The sequence below is a fragment of the Streptopelia decaocto genome, assembly GCF_964273445.1.
Source record: "Streptopelia decaocto genome assembly, chromosome: 12".
Classification (NCBI taxonomy): Eukaryota; Metazoa; Chordata; class Aves; order Columbiformes; family Columbidae; genus Streptopelia; species Streptopelia decaocto.
The window spans coordinates 17,380,288-17,396,040 of NC_138667.1; the positions used below are offsets into that span (position 1 = coordinate 17,380,288).

Genomic DNA, 15,753 nt, shown 5'->3' on the forward strand with positions numbered 1-15,753 from the left:
GCGCACTGCGGCGCCCGCCCGTTGCCACAGCAACCACCTCACCTCAGCGCCCGCAGGGAGAACCGCTGGGGTCACGCAGCTCAAATAGACAACCGAGGCCCTTTCTTTTGTTTTGTTTTGTTTTTTTTTTGTTTGTTTTTTTTTTGTTTGTTTGTTTTTTTGTTTTGTTTTGTTTTGTTTTATTTTTTTTTTCTTAATATACGAAAATACAGAGTTCTTCCACGCTCGCTCCAGCCGGAGGCTGCCCGCAGCAGACCCCTCGTGTCCACCCTCAGGAGGCCCTGGTGCCGCAGCACAACAGCAGAGCCAGGCCACAGGCTGGAGCTGCCCCTGCAGCCCTCACAGGGCCGGGTGACACCCCCACACTACCCTGCAGGCGCCCAGCGCCCCCCAGCTCTGCCCCTCGCCGAGCTCACCCAGATCCTGCTTCAGCTGATCCACATGCACCCATAGCCACCTATGGCAGGTGTAACAGGCTGCCCAGCTACAGGTACTGCAGTGTTAGGTGCTCACAAGCTTGACCCGTCCTTCAGAGCTGTCAACCAGAGGTTAACCTGCTGACTGCGCTGTCTGTAACTTTTAAAACCCGCTCACTCCTTTCCAAGCGGAGATCCCATGTCCGCGCTGCTTTAGCTCAGGCAGGTGAGCCCCAGGCTAGCAGACGGTGGCCAGACCTCAGTGGGAAGGGTGCTGGCAGGTCCACATGTACAGCAGCTCAGTCAAGCAGCTCTGGCCAGAGATGTCCTAGGGCTCCAGCCGCCTTCTGATCTCATCAACAAGTTTTTCTCTTGGGATATCAACCTACAAAGCAGAGAAAGAGGTGGCAGCACCGAAACCCTGAGCAGAGCGCAGTTCAATCTGGCCCTAAAGACTTGCTGTGGACACTGACACAGTTGGTGCTGGTTTTCTGGAGCAGATCTGTGCTGCAGCTCCCCAAAGGAACACCTGCACTGGGGGAAAACCCAGAGCCTTTTGGTAATTGCTGGATTTTGGAAGCGCTTTTGAAACCTGGCATAAAAAGGCATTCTCACCTCCTCTCTTGTTGCGACATCTCGCAGCTTGACGACTCCATCTGTCAGCTCCTGCTCCCCTACAATGGCAGCGAGGGGGATCCCCGTGTCCTCACAATACTGCAGTTGCTTCAGCAGTTTAGGATCCTTCTTGTACAGCATCTCTGCCTAGAAGGAGCAGAGAAGGTGAATCATTAGTGCAAAATTTGCTCTGATGGATCCTGGAAAGGAACAGCCAGCACCAAAACCCCACAGAAAACTCTGCCTCATCGCTCCTGCAATGAGCGGTTCCCTTTAGTGCTCTCAGCTCTCTCCTCAGACCTCTGTCTGCTACATCTCAGCCCTGAAGAGACACATAACGGAGTGGCGCTGGTCTCACTGTGCTGCAGCTCCCTTAGGCTCTCCCTCCAGTTCCAAGCCCACGTCCTTTACCTTGATCCCTGCATCCCACAGCTCGGAGATGAGCTTCAGCCTCGCAGCAAGCAAGTGTTTGTGGGGTGTAGCCACCAGCACTTGTGTCTCAGTCGTTCGAATCTTCTCCCCGGAAGCCTGTGGGGACAGACACGCTCGGAGGAGTGACAGGCTCTGAGGGAACCTGCAGCTCATCTGCTCATGTCTTCAGACCTTAACCTGGCTCCCCACAACACACAAGCACAAGCAAACCATCACCCTTCAGTGACTGTTCCTGAGCAAGGACAACCTTCCAGAAGTAAAACATGTGCACACGTAAGACAGCCTGGGCAAGTGCAATGAGTCCCCCAGAGAAACTGCATTCTGACATGCTACTTAATTGTGTGCTGCTGCTCCCACGGGATCTTGCCCTTCCTTCCTCCCTCTCAGATGGGACCTGGACAGCTTTCTAATGTCTCCTTTGATTCTTCAGCTACAAACACATTGCTTCAGGCCTACTTGCTACAAATCCCAAATTCGGAACTAAATGCAGAATGATGAATTTCCTCACAGGCTTTCCTAGGGTGCTCGTTACAGAACAAGTGCCACAGCTGTTACTGAATTAATGTCTTTACAATCCCCAGGACAGAAAACTTCACAGGCAGGAGACAAGAGCAAAGTGACTCAGGAGGAGAGTTATGAGGCAGGATCAGAGCTCAGGGCCCATCTCTGATGTGTCCTTGGCAGCTGCTACAAAATGCTGCATTCAGCTGCCCACAACTGCATCGTGATGGGCTGCAGAACAGGGTTCTGTCTTCTGTGCACAGACATTCCAGCAGGAGAGGACCCATCTTCTCCACCCAAATCCCCTCCTCCTGAACCCTGTGGAGCTGTAGAGCTCTGCAGCAAATGACAGACACGTCCTAGAGCCTTCCCCGTGCCACGCACCACCCACCTTCACCCTCTGCTCCAGGATGGAGAAGATCCGCTCGATGCCAATGCTGACACCCACACAGGGCACCTTCCGTCCCTTGGGATCAAACATCCCCACCAGCCCGTCGTAGCGGCCGCCTCCGGCCACGCTCCCGACGCTGACGGGCTCCTCCATGTGGTCGTTCTCCTGCTGCAGCAGCACGGCCTCAAAGATCACCCCCGTGTAATAGTCCAGACCCCGCGCCAGGCTCAGGTCAAAGGAGATCTGCAGGACACAGGGAACCCCCTCATCGGGCGCACTAGGGGGCCACGAGGGCAACTCCCTCCTGCCCCCACACTCCTCACCTTCCCCGCGATGCCAAACAGGGTCAGGTACTCAAACAGCAGCTTCAGGTCGCCCAGCCCCTCCTTGGCCAGCTTGTTCTGGGACAACTTTGGGTCCTGGAGGAGCCGCTCGATCAGGTCCAGCCCACCTGTGAGAAGGAGCCGTGTTGGTGCCTCACACCCCTCTGGCACTGGCCCTGCCTGGCCCAGGGGAACAAGGCCAAGGGCTGGACCCCACCGTGCTCACCGTGCAGCTGGACGTACTCCCCGATGCGATCCGCAGCCTCGGGAGAGAGCCCCTTCTCCCCCACCATCTCGCTCCTCACTTCTTCCCATGGCATCTGCAAGGGGAAACCAGCCGCTCCCAGTAACTGCTCTCAGCACCCACTGTCTCCACCAGCCCATGTATTAGCAACACGTGTGGGAAGACAGCAGTCGGCAACCTCACTAACAATCCACGTCTCTCTCACAGGAATCGTTAACAGAAACCACTGGAAATGCGGGGATCTATTCTTAACCACACCCAAGAGCTCCCCAAATCCTTTAGAAACACCCATGGCTCAGTTGCTGTGAACCCCTTTCTGATGAGAACAGCCACAACACTGTGTAGCCTGAGACATCTGCCCCTCAGACTGGCCACAATCTCCCCACGAGCACAACCCTTACCTTGTCCAGCTTGTCTATGGTAGAGCACGTGGATATGAACTTGCTCTCCGGGATGCCGCAGACGGCAAACACACCATTCAGAATCCGTCGGTCGTTGACCTGAGGTGGGAGAGGCACACTTGGAATCACAGAAACGCAGAATAGTTTGGGTTGGAAGGAACCTTCCCAGCTCCCCCCCTGCCATGAGCAGGGACATCTTCACCAGCTCAGGTTGCTCAGAGCCCTGTCCAGCCTCGCCCGGGATGTCTCCAGGGATGGTTCATCCACCACCTCTCTGGCCAACCTGGGCCGGGCTCTCACCACACTCAGGGGGCAACAATTTCTTTTTCATGTCCAGCTCCAATCTCCCTGCTTTAGTTTAAAACCATCACCCTTTGTCCTACCACAACCAGGCCCTGCTCAAGAGCCTGCCCCCACCTCTACCTCAGGGGAGATTCCCCTCACCATTTCTTCCTGCCCCAGTGGTGCGGGCAGTTGCAGCTGCGGGTGTTTCCTCTGGACATTTCACTGGCACCTCAACCTGCCAGGAGGGGAAAGCACAGAGGAGGAAAACCACCCAGCTCTGGTCTCACCTTAATGAGAAAGTCGCCAAGCCGCAGGTCACTCAGGATCTCATGCACGATCTTCAGGCACTCAGCGTCGGGAATCATTGGGTCAAACTGCCCAGCAATGTCAAAGTCCTGGGGGCAGACGAAGCAGAAGTGTCTCCTGGCCCAGCTGAGATACTTTGGCTCCACCGAGCAGCCCCGCAGCAGCCAAAGGCAAACCAGCTGAAAAAACCCACACCAGTCCCCGCGCAGTCTCAGCTTCTCGCACGACAGCCACCACAACACTCACGCACTGGTAGAACTCCCTGTAGCGGCCCCGGGTGGTGGCCGGGTTGTCCCGCCTGTAGACCTTGGCAATGTGGTAGCGTTTCATGTTGGTGATCTTGTTCATGGCCAAATAGCGAGCGAAGGGCACCTGGGGCCAAGAAGTTAAGGACAAGAACGCGGAATCCCCCTGAGCTGCACAAAGCTGAACTGCACAGCTCCCATCTGCCTCCCGCTGCGCAAACTGGTCTCTGATCTCCAGGGAGCATCAGCCAGGGCTGAGGATGATTGTGGTGAACTGCTTAGAGCTCCACCAACACCAGGACAACTCCATTTTCTTCTCCTGAACCACAGTGTGTCAGTGTCTCTAACACACACACACCTTACCAGCTCATTTTACCCTCTCACGGTGCGATCAGAGAGAATTCAACGTATAGCACAGACGTATAAATATGCAGAGAGGACCTTTTCAGGGAGACACGAAGGTGGAGAAGGCCCTGGAGGAACACCTGCTTTGTACCTGCAGCAAACAGCCCCTGGGGCACTGAACGGTGGGGTGAGCAGGACAGGAGCACAGAGCTGGGGACTGTCACTGGGAGGAGGTAACACCAGTATGGTGGAGCATACTGGTGCATGTCACAGACTGTGGAAAACCAGGGAGCTTTGCTGTGGGGTGGTTTGAGGTGGCAGGTCCACTGCTCACGGAAAAGGGGGTTCCTGTCACCCCTATGGGACCACATGTCAGGGCCCAGGTGACCCAACCAGGGCAGCAGTGCCCTTGCTGTGTCCCCGTCCCCTCTGCGGGCGCAGGATACAGTCAGGTCGTAGCGCAGGGCCAGCAGCTCTCCCCCTTGGTCCTGCAGCTCGTAGATGAGCTTCGCCTCCTCCCCGTACTTCCCCACCAGCGTCTCCTGGGGAGAGGGGACGGGGCTGGGGGGGCAGCCAAGGAGCTGTGTCCCCATCCCCTCTCTGGGGGGGTGGCTCTGGGGTGCAGGGTCCCCCAGGATGGGGGACAGAGCACAGAGCCAGTCACCCCCAAACCCCACAAGTGAAGCAGAGAGGGGAACAGGACACACACCCCCAAGACCCCTTCGGCACAAGAGGGTCCAGGGCCCCATCCCCCCACACAAGGGGCTCCCACAGATGTGTCCCTCCAGTCCCGTCCCAAACCTGCCCTTCAGCCCCTGGAAATGGGGTGCTCCCTAGTCCCACAGAGGGAGAGGGACCCCCGGGGGCAGAGGGGCCGCACAGCCCCGGGGTCACCCACACTTCAGGGGGGAACGAGGGGTCGGGGTGCCGCCTCACCCGCAGCTCCAGCACGGGGGTGTCGATAGCGGCCGCCCCGTGTCGCTTGAAACAGGTCACCACGGCGGCGAGGAGCCGGTCGCGGAGCGCCGTGTGGGCGGGGGGGTGGTCGCGGGTGCCCTGGCCCGGGACGGAGAGCGGCCGTCAGCGGCGGGAGCGGGGGAAGCAGCGCCCGGTCAGCGCCGGCGCAGCCCCCGCTCCCCCGTTACCTTGGGCGTCTTCAGGACCAGGCCCCGGGACGGGAGGCCGCGCTCCCCGAGCGGTTCCGGCCCAGCCCCGCAGAGGCTGCCCCGGGTCCCGGAGCAGCGCGGGCCCGCCAGGAGGCGCGGGGCGGCGGCGAGCGGCCCCAGCCGCAGCATGGCCGGCCCGAGAACCCGGAAGCGGCCGGGCCACACGACCGCCCCCCCCCGCGGCGCTCTAGGCCAAAACGCGGGCACTCGTTGGTGCTCGGGCGGACTACCCCGCTTTACGGCTCGGGCAGCCACCGCGCGACAGTTTGCGTTTCCTTGTCGCTCGCACCCTCACCATGGCGTCGGGCAGCGGGGTAGGTGTGGGCAGCGGGGCGGGGGCGGCGGGGCCGCGCTCTCGTACTCTCCCTTGCCCAGTAGCCCCTGGGCTGTGCCGGCGGCGGGGCCGGGGCCGCTCGGGAGGAGCAGGCGGCGCCAGGGCCGCCCCGCCCGTTCGGGCCGCGCTCGGGCCTGCAGCCTGCCCGGGGGGTGACGGGCCGCGGCGGGGCCGGGGCTGGTGCGGAGGCCCCATCTCTGCTTTGCACCCCGCGGTGCTCGCTGTGCGGGGTAGCGGGAGATTCGGGGCCCCCGCAGAGGCCTCGATGCCTTCAGGGCTCGGAGGAGGGCGACCCCCCCGCCCCGATCTTCCCGTTGCCGCCGGGCGGTGTGCGGGGATCCAGCCGCGGGTGGGGGTGCCCACCGGCCTTCAGCCCATCCCGGGGCCTCCTGGCGCCGGGCCATGGTGGAGGCAGCTCCTCCTGTTCCCCTTCTTTTCCTGCCCGTCCCTCTGGCTTCCCCGGGGCAGCGCTGCCTGTTTCCTGGCTCTGCTGGAGCTGCTGCTGCTGTCTGCCCTGCATGGAGAAAGTGCGTTTTCTGTAGCTGCGATTCATAAATCATAGAATCACAGAATGTCAGAGATTGGGAGGGACCTGGAAAGCTCATCCAGTGCAATCCCCCCATGGAGCAGGAACACCCAGATGAGGTTACACAGGAAGGTGTCCAGGCGGGTTGGAATGTCTGCAGAGAAGGAGACTCCACAACCTCCCTGGGCAGCCTGGGCCAGGCTCTGCCACCCTCACTGGGAACAAGTTTCTTCTCATGTTTAAGCGGAATCTCCTGTGTTCCAGTTTGTACCCGTTGCCCCTTGTCTGATTCTGGTGGTGTTGGTGGATTTGTGCAGTGTAGCAGTGAGCTCTGACTGCCTTCATGGATCCTGGAGGATCTGTTGTTGGGAATGCTGAGATGGGATGGGTGAGGTGGGTGCCATTGGAGTGCTGGAGCAGTTCAGACACCTCAGCTGACACCCCAGAGAGTTGTCATCTCCACAGGAGCTGTGCTTTTCTGTGTTCTTGGCCACTTTTCCCTTCCCTTAAAGCTGCTGGCTGAGGAGTGGTGAGGGAGGTCAGGGAGTGGGATGTCTGACCGCCAGGACATGAGACCCGGGGTTTATTTGTGTCTGTGTCCTGTTAGACTGAGCCTGAGTTGAGACTTATCTTGTAGTCTTTGGTGCTGATAGTGGCAGATTGTTCCTTGTCCACCTCCACAGGGAACAGGAGGCTTTGGGGCACTTCTGCTCTTTAATTGTTGTTACTTATTTGGGAAATACTCTCTGTCACCCAAAGCGGTTCTTAGATAAAGATTTTAGGGCTTGCGGCCGCCCTTGCCTCCACCAGACCAGTTCAGAAAAGTTCCTTTGGGTAATGTCTAGCCAAAATCTTGTTTTGGGTTTAATTTCTTTTTAATTTCTTTTCCTGTGCCTGGAGGAGGGAGATTGGTAAAAGATCTGCAAAAGACTCTTTCCCTTTTATTACAAGCGGAGAATGAAGCAGCAAGTAAATTGCCTCCTTTCCGGGCTCCCCCCAGCTATGATTTGTGATCATGCGCTGGCGTGCAGGATAGTCTAGATTCTGGAAAATACCCCCAAACATTAATTTACACTCCGTGATATTTTCTTTTCTTTTGCTCAGGGTGGTTAATAAAACCTGTTATGACATGCTTAAAGTGCTTAAGAAACTCTGGGAATAAATGAGAATTTTTCTGCGCCTCCCTAAGGCATTTTCATTCCTATCAGCAGTTGTTCGTTCCATTTGAAGGATTGCCCGAGGAGAAAACCTTAAATGACTGTGCTGCTGCTGCTGTGGCTTCAAATGAGATTTATTTCCTTTGGATTGTGATTGGATTCTTGATTTGGCTGAACAGAGGAGGCAGTGGGGTGGGGGGGTGGGGGGTCTTTCTATCCTGGAGGTGTTTTAAAATACATCCATCCTTTTTTTAATATGAAGCTGAGAGCCTCTCACTGCCGTGCCAAGAGAAATGCAGCTTTCTGACCCAACAGGAGTTCTCTTCTCTAGAAAATAAAGAAGCATCAGAGTTATGACCGTGACCATTACTGGGTGCACATGGGGCAGCCCCAGGGAAGAGGCTGTGCTGGTTTGGTGAGGCTGGACTAGCATGAAAGTGGGATTCTTGTCCAGTCACTTCTGCCCTCAGTGCTGGTGATTAGGTAAAAATCCACCTCAAAAGAGCAGTTTTGGTTTTCTGCAGTGCCGGCTTCACCTGAGTTGGGCTTCTCTTCCCATGACCTGTCCTGTCGCTGCTCCACAGGGCTCTCTGGGGAGCTGGGGCAGGACCAAGTGGTTTCCCTGGTGTCTCCACACCGTGCTGTGACAGACGGACATTTCAGAGCTGTTTCTGGTTTGTTTGTACAGATCTCACTTGTAAAACTCAAGTGATTTCACAGCAAACTCAGTGCTTTGGTTCCTGTAACATGCAGACGTGCGGACAGTCTCTGCGGGAGCCAGTGTGCGCAGCCTCCTGAACTCCTGCGTTTCAGTCAAACTCTTTGTAGCTCATGTTCTGTTTCACGGCTTACTCATCCCATATTTGCAGCTTGGGTTTAATTGCTGTTTGGAATGGGGGTGTGTGACCTGCTAACACCTGCACCGTGTTCATCAGGTGGCACTTCTGAGGTCTCAGATCAATCCGTTTAAATCCCGTGTCTGTCTGGTTTTCAGAGCGAAACCCTGGCTGATCATCTCAGGAGCCATTGAGATTAACTTGTTACTTTTCTCAGTGCTTTGAAATCCTTCTAGAATAAGTAGATATGTGCATGCTCTGTCATTCTCTTAAGCTACATCCTTAATTCCTAGATATGAAAACAGGACATGGGGGTATAACGTAGTGTCCTTAATTTACTGCTTTGGCTGCACAGGCCAAGCAATTCCACCTCTTTCCCCGGTTTCCCATCAGAGCTACTCAAACTGATGCTAAACATTAATATGCTTTGTTTCCTTCTCAGACTAAGAACTTTGACTTCCGCCGAAAGTGGGACAAAGATGAATATGAGAAACTTGCAGAGAAGCGGCTCACGGAAGAGAGAGAAAAGAAAGATGGTGCGTAGTGCTTGGCAGGGAGTCACCCCAGCCCTTTGCATTTGAGAGGGACAGAGCGGCTGGAAGTGAAATCCAGAGGGAAGCAGCAGCAGTTCAGGGCTGCCTTGCTCTCATCCTTTTTCCTCTGCCTGCCACTGAATATATTTTTTGAGAAAAGTAATGACTGAGAACCTTTGCCTCTGTCTTCCTGTTCCTTGGGGAGGGAGAGGAACAATCAGCCCCTGGAAACAAGATCTCAGACTATGACCCAAGTCAGAGCTGGAGACACCTCACAAATCTATTTGGTTCTAATAGTGGTTCCTATTCCTGGTTCGGAAATAGTGAGGAGGAAATGATCTTTTACAGATTAAAAAAAAAAGATGTAATTTCTGCATGAATCAAGTAGTCCCAGATTCCCGGCAGGCCCCTTTTCATCAAGGGCACCGTGAAATCCGGCATGTCAAGCTTGACCTTTCTGATAAACACTTGGTTTTGTGTGTATGTTCTAGGCAAACCAGCTCAGCCCGTCAAAAGGGAACTTCTGCGGCACCGAGACTACAAAGTGGACCTGGAGTCGAAGCTGGGGAAAACCATCGTCATCACCAAAACCACCCCGCAGTCGGAGATGGGCGGGTAGGTCGAGGTGGTTTTGTTGCAGTCCCAGGGCTGTGCTGGTCAGGCCGGGGGACCCTGAGCCCTTACGGGGATCCCCTCCTGGGTTTGGAGGTGGTGCTGCCCCGTGTTACAGCTGAACAGGGTCTTTGGGGTGATGTGTGGAAGAGCCACAGCAGGATGAGTCTCTCCTAATGTTATGATGTGACACCAGCATTGCTCTGCACACCCGTAGCGCCAACCACGAGCAAGACTCTGTCTGCTGGTGATTTGAGTTTCTGATTTGGATTTCTGTGCCCTGGGAAGGGGAGAAACATCCACCTACCTGTCCCTAGGGATGGTATTAGGTTGGTGCAAAACTAACTGCACTTTTGGATGTGAATTTTAAATCATTATAACTAGGCTCGGACACATCTTCATTATGCCACTATGCTCCTCAGCTTCAAGGCTCTCGTGTTCTTTGCGAAACTTCTTGACCCACCACTGCACTGAACCTTTGTTAGCAGTTCCTGGGCCAAAGTGTTGTTGATGTTGTGAGTTGTCTTTGCTAATTTATGACCCACTGTGAACTCGAATAAGAAAATCACTCAAATTTGCTTTTAGTCTAGCATCATTTCCATAGCCTAAGCTAGATGTAAAATAACTAATAAGTCAGCAAAGACCATAAAGTGAGAAAAACCATGACTGATGGATCACAGATCAGCTGATGATTTGGTTTCTGTCGTCTGTCGGTGTCAGTACCTCCAGTGTAACCTGGGCAGCACTGGCAGTCTGGCCTGTGCCCTGCACATTCCTGTTCCCTGGGGCTCTCTAATGAAAATCTCTTGCCCAGGAGAAAGGAGCCGTATCACAAGCGACGTGCAGATTTCACGCTGTAGGTTGTCTCAAAGAGTTGGGAGATGAGGTGACCTTATGCTTCGGAGTTATTGTTTTCCCTCTCCTGCCAGGTATTACTGTAACGTCTGTGACTGCGTGGTGAAAGACTCCATTAACTTCCTGGATCACATCAATGGCAAAAAACGTAAGGATAATTTTTGTACCTTAGAATCGTAGAATTGTTTTGGTTGAAAAGACCTTTAAGATTGTCACGTCCAACCACTGTCCCAACCCTGGCACTGCCCCATGTCCCTGAGAACCTCATCTCCGTCTGTCCAACCCCTCCAGGGATGGTGACTCCACCACTGCCCTGGGCAGCCTGTTCCAATGCCCCACAGCCCTTTGGGGAAGAAATTGTTCCCCACATCCAACCTCAACCTCCCCTGGTGCAACTTGAGGCCATTTCCTCTGCTCCTGGCGCTTGTTCCTGGGGAGCAGAGCCCGACCCCCCCTGGCTCCAAGCTCCTTTCAGGCAGTTCAGAGCTCAGAAGGTCTCCCCTCAGCTCCTGTTCTCCAGCTGAACCCCCCAGGTCCCTCAGCCGCTCCCATCACACTTGTGCTCCAGCCCCTCACCAGCTCCGTTCCCTTCTCTCAACTTGCTCCAGCACCTCAAGGCCTTTCTTGGTGTGAGGGGCTGAAAATTGACCCCAGGATTTGAGGTTTGGCCTCCCCAGTGCCAAGGACAGGGGGCAGTCACTGCCCCGGGCCTGCTGGCCACATTTCTGATACAGGCCAGGATGCTGGTGGCCACCTCGGCCATTATTCATTTAAACGGGCAATGACTTTTCCCAGTGCGACAGAAGTGAAAGTTTCACTAAGTCTTAATGAATTATCAATTCCAAGCTGGTCCCTGAGCTCCAGGGTACGATCAGCGTTTACACCGCTGTGGTTTGCTGAGGATGAGCAGAGTGGGACAGTTTGACCCTGGAGCTGGGTCCAGCACTGTGGTCCTGCATGTGTCTCTGGTTCTTCTCTCTGTTCCCCAAGATAAAGACAAGAGATCAGAGTTCCCAGTTAATCAATCTGTTCCTTTCCTGCGTTTAACTTGGAAAAGAGGGCTGTAGCCTAATTGAACTGGCTCCCATTTCACAACTGGGCATTGCTTCTCCTCAAGATATTCAGAGAGCGGGGAAGTGGAAAAAGTAAAGGAGCAACAGGATGTGCTGACACACTCTTGGCACATTGTTCAGCTCCTCAAAGTGATTCTTGGCTCGCCATGGAAGTCAACAAATGGCCCCTTCACCAGAAGGCAGTGATGTGTGTGACCCCAAGCTGCACACTTGGCTGCTTGAACCTTTGAGAAATGGGGTTTCAGAAGAGAAGCTGAGGGCCAGTTTTCTGTAGCTATGAGAATAAAACCCAGTGTGCTAAATAAAGCCCAGTGCTTTTATGTGAATGGGAAGAGGACGCTGAAGTTGTTTGATGTGTTGGGAAACGAGCAATGAGTCCTTATGAGAGAATCTGAAGTAAAAAATCCTGGCATGACTTTGCATAGGCCTGAGATGAAGGGCTGAACTGGGGTTGGTGACTTCAGCCGCTTCTCATACGGCTTCCCCTCTAAGCCCTTCACCAATTTTGTGGCATCTTGTGGACACTCTCCAGTAGCTTTATCTCCTTTTCTTCTGTGTCCCCAGCCCTGCACACAGTGAATGCTCCAGGTGAGGCTGCCCCAGCACAGAGCAGAGCGGGACAATCCCCTCCCTGCCCGGCCATGCCGTGCTGGATGCACCAGGACACGGGTCCCTCTTGGCTCCAGGGACACTGTTGGCTCATGTTCAGCTTGTCATCAACCAGAACCCCCAGATCCCTCTCTGTGGAGCTGCTCTTGAGCCTCTCATTCCCCAATGGACGATGCTGCTCCCTGTGCTGTCAGTGGGGGGTGGCCCGTGAGCCGGTGCAGTCAGGTCAGGCTGGAGCTCCGAGCCTGAGGGTGTATGGCCTTGACCCTGAGTGTGGTCTGGCCTGAACTTGCTTTGAGGAGAGGGGTAACAGGCCAGAAGGGGCAGCTGTGCTGAGAAATTTAAATTGGGATCGAGGACAATGTGCAGACCACGAGTGTTGCCAAGTGTGACTGATTCCACTCCTGTTTTCTAGACCAGAGAAATCTGGGCATGTCCATGCGGGTGGAGCGCTCCACACTTGACCAGGTGAAGAAACGCTTTGAGGTGAACAAGAAGAAGATGGAGGAGAAGCAGAAGGACTATGACTTCGAGGAGAGGATGAAGGAGCTCCGTGAGGAGGTGAGCAATTCCCCCTATGAACTGTTTTGTGAGGAAATGAAGCCAGGTTCCTAATCTTGTTCCACAGAAGCCCTGTTCTTGATAGCATAGCCTTCTTTGCTGCTGCGAATGGGGTTTGTTTCATTGTTCTTTGCTTTTTAAGAAGTTTGCCGCTGCTGCCCTGGAAACCTTTTTCCCCTCCTCCTATGTGAGGATAACTTCTGGTGCTTCAGGTTTCCACTGTGAGTGCCACAAGCCTGACAGTGCACCCACAAGCCTGACAGTGCACCTACGTTTCGTGTCCCGTCATGTTAGAACTCATGTGCTCTGCGAAGCAGATGTGTGTCCTTGTCCCTTCCATGGTTCTTGGGATTGCTGGGATCCTTCTCCACGTGGCACGTTGCTTGCGGGTGGGCTCCCCGAGAGTGGGAAAGCTTTGTGAGTGGTGAGATATGTGTGGAGGCAGCGAGAGACAGGAGATTCCTCTCAAACCTGGGCTCAGGCATCAGCTCCCTGGCATGAAGATCAAGTTTATTTGAAAACCTGACAAAATTATGACAGTTGAGGAGCTTCTATGGATGCTTCTCCTCCATCAGCAGTCAGATACCAACCAAATGTTAAAAATTGCTGCTCGTTTGAGTCTCCCTGCCCAAGCCCAAGCTTTGTGTCACCGCAGGGTGCTCTGGTGGGGCGCACACAGAGCAGACCTGTGCTCTGCTCTCAAGCAGCCTTTGGTGCGGCTGAGCCTGGTCTGTCTGGGGGAGGCAGGAGGCAGGAGGCAGGTGCCTCAGCAGTGCTGAGGGTTGAAAAGCTGCTGCCAATCAACACATGGCAACAAATAAACCAGCAGCAGCTTTCGGTGTAGCTGTCTCCAGGGCACGGCTGTCTGCAGCGGCTGCGGCTGGTGATGGGGACAGCAGGAGCGGCTGCTGGGTTGGGAGCCGGAGCCCTGGTTCTGCGTTGCCCGGTACAAGGCTGGCGCTGTTCCAGGGCTTGTGATCCTTGCAGAGCAAAACGCTTTGATTAGAGCAGCACAAACGCTTTGATGCCAAAACCCCCCCGAGCCGCTGAGAGCTTCAGCTTCTGTTCCAGTGAGCAGCTGTCACTCTGCCAGGCTGAGAGCCAACAGGCAGTGACATTCGGCACCGCAGCCGCTGGAACGGGGCGTCGTACAAGCGAAAGGCTCTTACTTCAAAAACAGCTTCCTCTTGCCTCAGTGTTGATTCCAGACAAAACTTCGGACATTTATTCAGAAGAGAGTGTTTCATAACACCTCTTTTTGGCTACATCTTGTACGTGGGACTCCCCTTGTGGGGTGGTCAGTGGGGTGGGAATCCTCCTGGGAGGCGCAGGCCAGGTTTCTGCTGGCTGCTTTCATAGAATCACAGAATCATTTAGGTTAGTAAAGACCCTTAAGATCGTTGAGTCCAACAGTTACCCCGTCCCTGACACTGACTCATGTCCCTGAGAACCTCATCTCCACGTCTGTCCAACCCTCCAGGTATGGTGACTCCAGCACTGTCCTGGGCAGCCTGTTCCAATGCCCCACAGCCCTTTGGGGAAGAAATTGTTCCCAAGATCCAACCTCAACCTCCCCTGGCGCAACTTGAGGCCATTTCCTCAGACACAACCTGGGTGCAGTTGGTAGGACCTGGGTTAACTGTGCAGTGCTCGGTGTCTCAAAAGCTTCCTCAGCTCAGGAGGCTGAAGTGATTTTGCTGTTCTGTCCCTTGCTGCAGGAGGAGAAGGCCAAAGCCTACAAGAAGGAGAAGCAGAGAGAGAAGAAAAGGCGGGCAGAGGAAGATTTGACATTTGAAGAGGATGACGAAATGGCAGCCGTGATGGGTTTCTCGGGTTTCGGCTCAACCAAAAAGAATCACTGAGCAGCTCTGGACTCTCCTCTTTCTTGAAACAGATTGTTTTTACCCAGGGGACTCTGGATAACTCTTAACAGACTTGATTGAGGACTTGTATGTAAATCTCCCAGTAGAGGTTGGCTGGAGGAGTTGAAAAGCGATTCCATGCTCTACCTGCGCTGCAGAGCAAGCTCTGCCTGTCATTAGCTTCCCTTCTCCTTCTGTGTCCTAGATCCGGCTGCTCCTCGCTGCTCCGTGGTCCTGCGCACGCAGGGAACTGCTCTGCTGGGTACGTTTTTGTGTCAGTGAAGTGCAACAGTTCTGTACAGATGGCCTGGTTCAGGATTCGTCTGGTTGTTCCGGGCCCTAGTTTGTTCTAGTTATCAGCAAGGCTGCGTGTTTGAGACGCAGGGAGCGATTCCATTGCTTTTTTGGATCGTGTAGGTGAGGGAAATGTGCCGCAGAGAGCGGTGCTGAGCGGCACAACCTGCATCATTACAGCTTGTGCTGAGCAGAGCTGGTGGCTGCATGGAGTCGGGGTCGCTGAAACTTTCCTGTGTATTTTATCTGCAAGGGATCCTGCCCTGCTTTTCTCGGTGTTTCGTCCCATCACTTCGGTATCTTTAAGGCCAGGGAGAAATTCCTCCCTGCGACTGATCTAGGATAGAGCGAATGAAAGAAAGGTGTGTACAATTCGCCAGAAATAAATGGATCGTTTTAATGGGTTCTTTGGTGGGAGTTTGATTATTTCGTTATTTCCAGCGCTGCTGTTTCTCTCCAAGAAGAGCTGCTGGTGTCTGTCAGGCTGCATGGTGGCCTTGTTGGGACCTCGACGGAGCAGAGGCAAGGCTTGTCACCCCCTCTCTCTCCGCTCAGCTCCCCTTTGCAGGCACTTGCCACCATTCCTGGCTTTTTAAAGGAATTTTGGAGATGAGTATAAGACCATGGAGGGGAAAGGAGGACAGGACTGGGACCTGCGTTTCCATGAGCCCATCCAAGAGCAGGCTGGTCCAGACTTTACCAGCCGCAGTATATTAAGGGCCATTTTTTTCCTGTCTGCTGGTATCAGCGTCTTGTCACCTCTGCCCTCCCCTAAATCCACTTCATTTCTACTTTTATTTACCTCACTCAAACCTTGTGCGACTCATTTCC

At 54.5% G+C, this 15,753-nt stretch overlaps 2 protein-coding genes across 3 annotated transcripts; one reads left to right on the plus strand and one right to left on the minus strand.

The window, feature by feature from the left end:
• Positions 1-214: 214 nt before the first annotated feature.
• LOC309445274 (histidine--tRNA ligase, cytoplasmic-like) lies at positions 215-5,835 on the minus strand. 2 transcript variants are annotated; one of them, XM_082063892.1, is made up of 12 exons: positions 5,650-5,835; positions 5,441-5,560; positions 4,951-5,046; positions 4,161-4,286; positions 3,896-4,003; positions 3,324-3,422; positions 2,905-2,998; positions 2,679-2,806; positions 2,356-2,598; positions 1,443-1,559; positions 1,032-1,178; positions 215-801 (listed from the first exon to the last, which is right to left on the minus strand). In XM_082063892.1, exons 1-12 carry the CDS (start codon positions 5,797-5,799, stop codon positions 745-747), a joined length of 1,485 nt encoding a protein of 494 aa, XP_081920018.1. In that variant the 5' UTR covers positions 5,800-5,835; the 3' UTR covers positions 215-744. The 2 variants fall into 2 exon arrangements, with proteins under 2 accessions (XP_081920018.1, XP_081920019.1); XM_082063893.1 differs by lacking the exons at positions 4,161-4,286; positions 4,951-5,046 and having other exon boundaries at positions 216-801.
• Positions 5,836-5,921: 86 nt separating this feature from the next.
• ZMAT2 (zinc finger matrin-type 2) lies at positions 5,922-15,327 on the plus strand. The gene is made up of 6 exons (XM_082063894.1): positions 5,922-5,984; positions 8,966-9,059; positions 9,548-9,671; positions 10,598-10,671; positions 12,621-12,766; positions 14,485-15,327. Exons 1-6 carry the CDS (start codon positions 5,967-5,969, stop codon positions 14,626-14,628), a joined length of 600 nt encoding a protein of 199 aa, XP_081920020.1. The 5' UTR covers positions 5,922-5,966; the 3' UTR covers positions 14,629-15,327.
• The last annotated feature ends 426 nt before the right edge of the window (positions 15,328-15,753 follow it).

Excerpts from the sequence above, each read along its gene's own strand:
- LOC309445274 (XM_082063892.1), bottom strand. The coding sequence starts at position 5,799 with ATGCTGCGGCTGGGGCCGCTCGCCGCCGCCCCGCGCCTCCTGGCGGGC. Across the intron at positions 1,179-1,442 it reads TGTGGGATGCAGGGATCAAG|GCAGAGATGCTGTACAAGAA; the intron begins GTAAAGGACGTG and ends TGCTCCTTCTAG. Across the intron at positions 802-1,031 it reads ATGTCGCAACAAGAGAGGAG|GTTGATATCCCAAGAGAAAA; the intron begins GTGAGAATGCCT and ends TCTGCTTTGTAG.
- ZMAT2 (XM_082063894.1), top strand. Across the intron at positions 9,672-10,597 it reads CCGCAGTCGGAGATGGGCGG|GTATTACTGTAACGTCTGTG; the intron begins GTAGGTCGAGGT and ends CTCTCCTGCCAG. Across the intron at positions 10,672-12,620 it reads TCACATCAATGGCAAAAAAC|ACCAGAGAAATCTGGGCATG; the intron begins GTAAGGATAATT and ends CCTGTTTTCTAG.